We start from the raw sequence: 1,587 nt of genomic DNA, 5'->3' as shown, positions 1-1,587 counted from the left end.
TTTTTTTTTTTTTTTGCAGTTTTTGGCCAGGGCCGAGTTTGAACCCGCCACCTCTGGTATATGGGGCTGGCACTCTACTCCTTTGAGCCACAGGAGCCACCCTATAATAAACAATTTCAAACAACAAGAGATTGTAACCTTAAATCTCATCCATTTTACCTCATGAATTTTTTTTTTTTTTTTTTTAAAGCAATGCCTTGCTCTATCCCTCAAGCTGCAGCTTCAAAGTCTTGGCTTCAAGCCATCCTCCCACCTCAGCCTCCCAACGTGCTAGGATTACAGGCCTGAGGCACTGTACCTGGCCATCAATATGGTTTAGATCACTAAATCTGACAAAGACACTATTCTCAAAGGGCAATAAAAAAAGCTCATCTTACTTATTATAAATTCATAAACAAAACTTCTAAACAAATTCCTAACAAAGTAAATAACTATTATTAAAAAAAGATCTAGAGCGGTGCCTGTGGCTCAGTGGGTAGAGCGCCAGCCCCACATGCCAATGATGGCGGGTTTGAACCTGGCCCAGGCCAGCTAAAACAGCAATGGCAACTGCAACAACAACAACAACAACAAAAACCCGGGTGTTGTGGCAGGTGCCTGTAGTCCCAGCTACTTAGGAGGCTGAGGCAGGAGAATCGCCACAGTAGTCCCAAATGACTCCTCTTGGGTCTGAATACACCAGAGTATAGTATTTGGGACATGAGCTGTAGGGAGTAGCTACTTAGCCCAGGAAATAGTAAACAAAGCTTACTTACGGGAGACAGCATCTTCAATCTGTGTCACATTAGCAAAGTGGGCAGTGTTTGGGATGCCCAAACACCTCATGCCATGAGCATGACGCCATTCCTGGGAGGAGAGAGAAGCAAAAGGATCATGTGAAATGGAACAGCTGAACACAGAGCACTTCCTCCATTCTACTGGTAAATGCTAGCCTGATCCTTTGCAAAAGACTCTTCATATGGGCAACATTCTTTCTGTAGTTCATGTACACAGCTGGTTGTGACTGACAAGAGGCTGGGATTTCAAAGCAGCACTGTATTATTTGCCTCACTGAATCTGTCAAACCTAGATTCTAGATCTAGTAGTCTCACAGACAAAACTCTGGGTCAAGACCACAAAAGAAGACAACTCTAACCAGTCACCTCCCATGGCAGAACCCAACACAGCCCCAGGAATTCCCACCGCCAGCATGAATAAAGGTTCTGATGGCAGGTCAGGATCAACTTCATAACTAAAGGATGGAACCGCTTATCACGTATAAGAAAGACTGTGAGACAGAGGAGGAAGAAATAGTGATATAATGACAGTGTGGGCTGAGGGACGGTAAACAGCACAGGGTGTATCCTGAATGCCAACTCCCATCATTGCAGGTGTTGCTCAGAATGATGGAGAGCCTAGTCAGGGGCTCAGCAAAAAAGACCTAGGATCTAGGGCAGTGCCTATGGCTCAGTGAGTAGGGCACTGGCCCCATATACTGAGGGTGGCAGGTTCAAACCCATCCCCAGTCAAACTGCAACAAAAAAATAGCTGGGCGTTGTGGTGGTTGCCCTGTAATCCCAGCTACTCGGGAGGTTGAGGAAAGAGAAT

General features: G+C 45.6%; 1 protein-coding gene across 1 annotated transcript in view; it reads right to left on the bottom strand.

Moving 5' to 3' along the window:
- LOC100963404 (splicing factor 3A subunit 3) overlaps positions 1–1,587 on the bottom strand; it is a gene marked incomplete at its 5' end in the record, with an annotated part of 30,315 nt that overhangs the window by 10,363 nt on the left and 18,365 nt on the right. Inside the window, one exon of the mRNA XM_023512264.1 lies at positions 756–846. Within this exon, the coding sequence (XP_023368032.1) occupies positions 756–846 (91 nt within the window). The remainder of the gene's footprint in view (positions 1–755; positions 847–1,587) is intronic.

The sequence above is a fragment of the Otolemur garnettii genome, unplaced genomic scaffold (assembly GCF_000181295.1).
Source record: "Otolemur garnettii isolate 467f Iridium unplaced genomic scaffold, OtoGar3 scaffold00025, whole genome shotgun sequence".
NCBI classification, from domain to species: domain Eukaryota; kingdom Metazoa; phylum Chordata; class Mammalia; order Primates; family Galagidae; genus Otolemur; species Otolemur garnettii.
The sequence above is the reverse complement of the archived record's forward strand: the minus strand, read 5'-3'. Positions and strand labels throughout refer to the sequence as shown.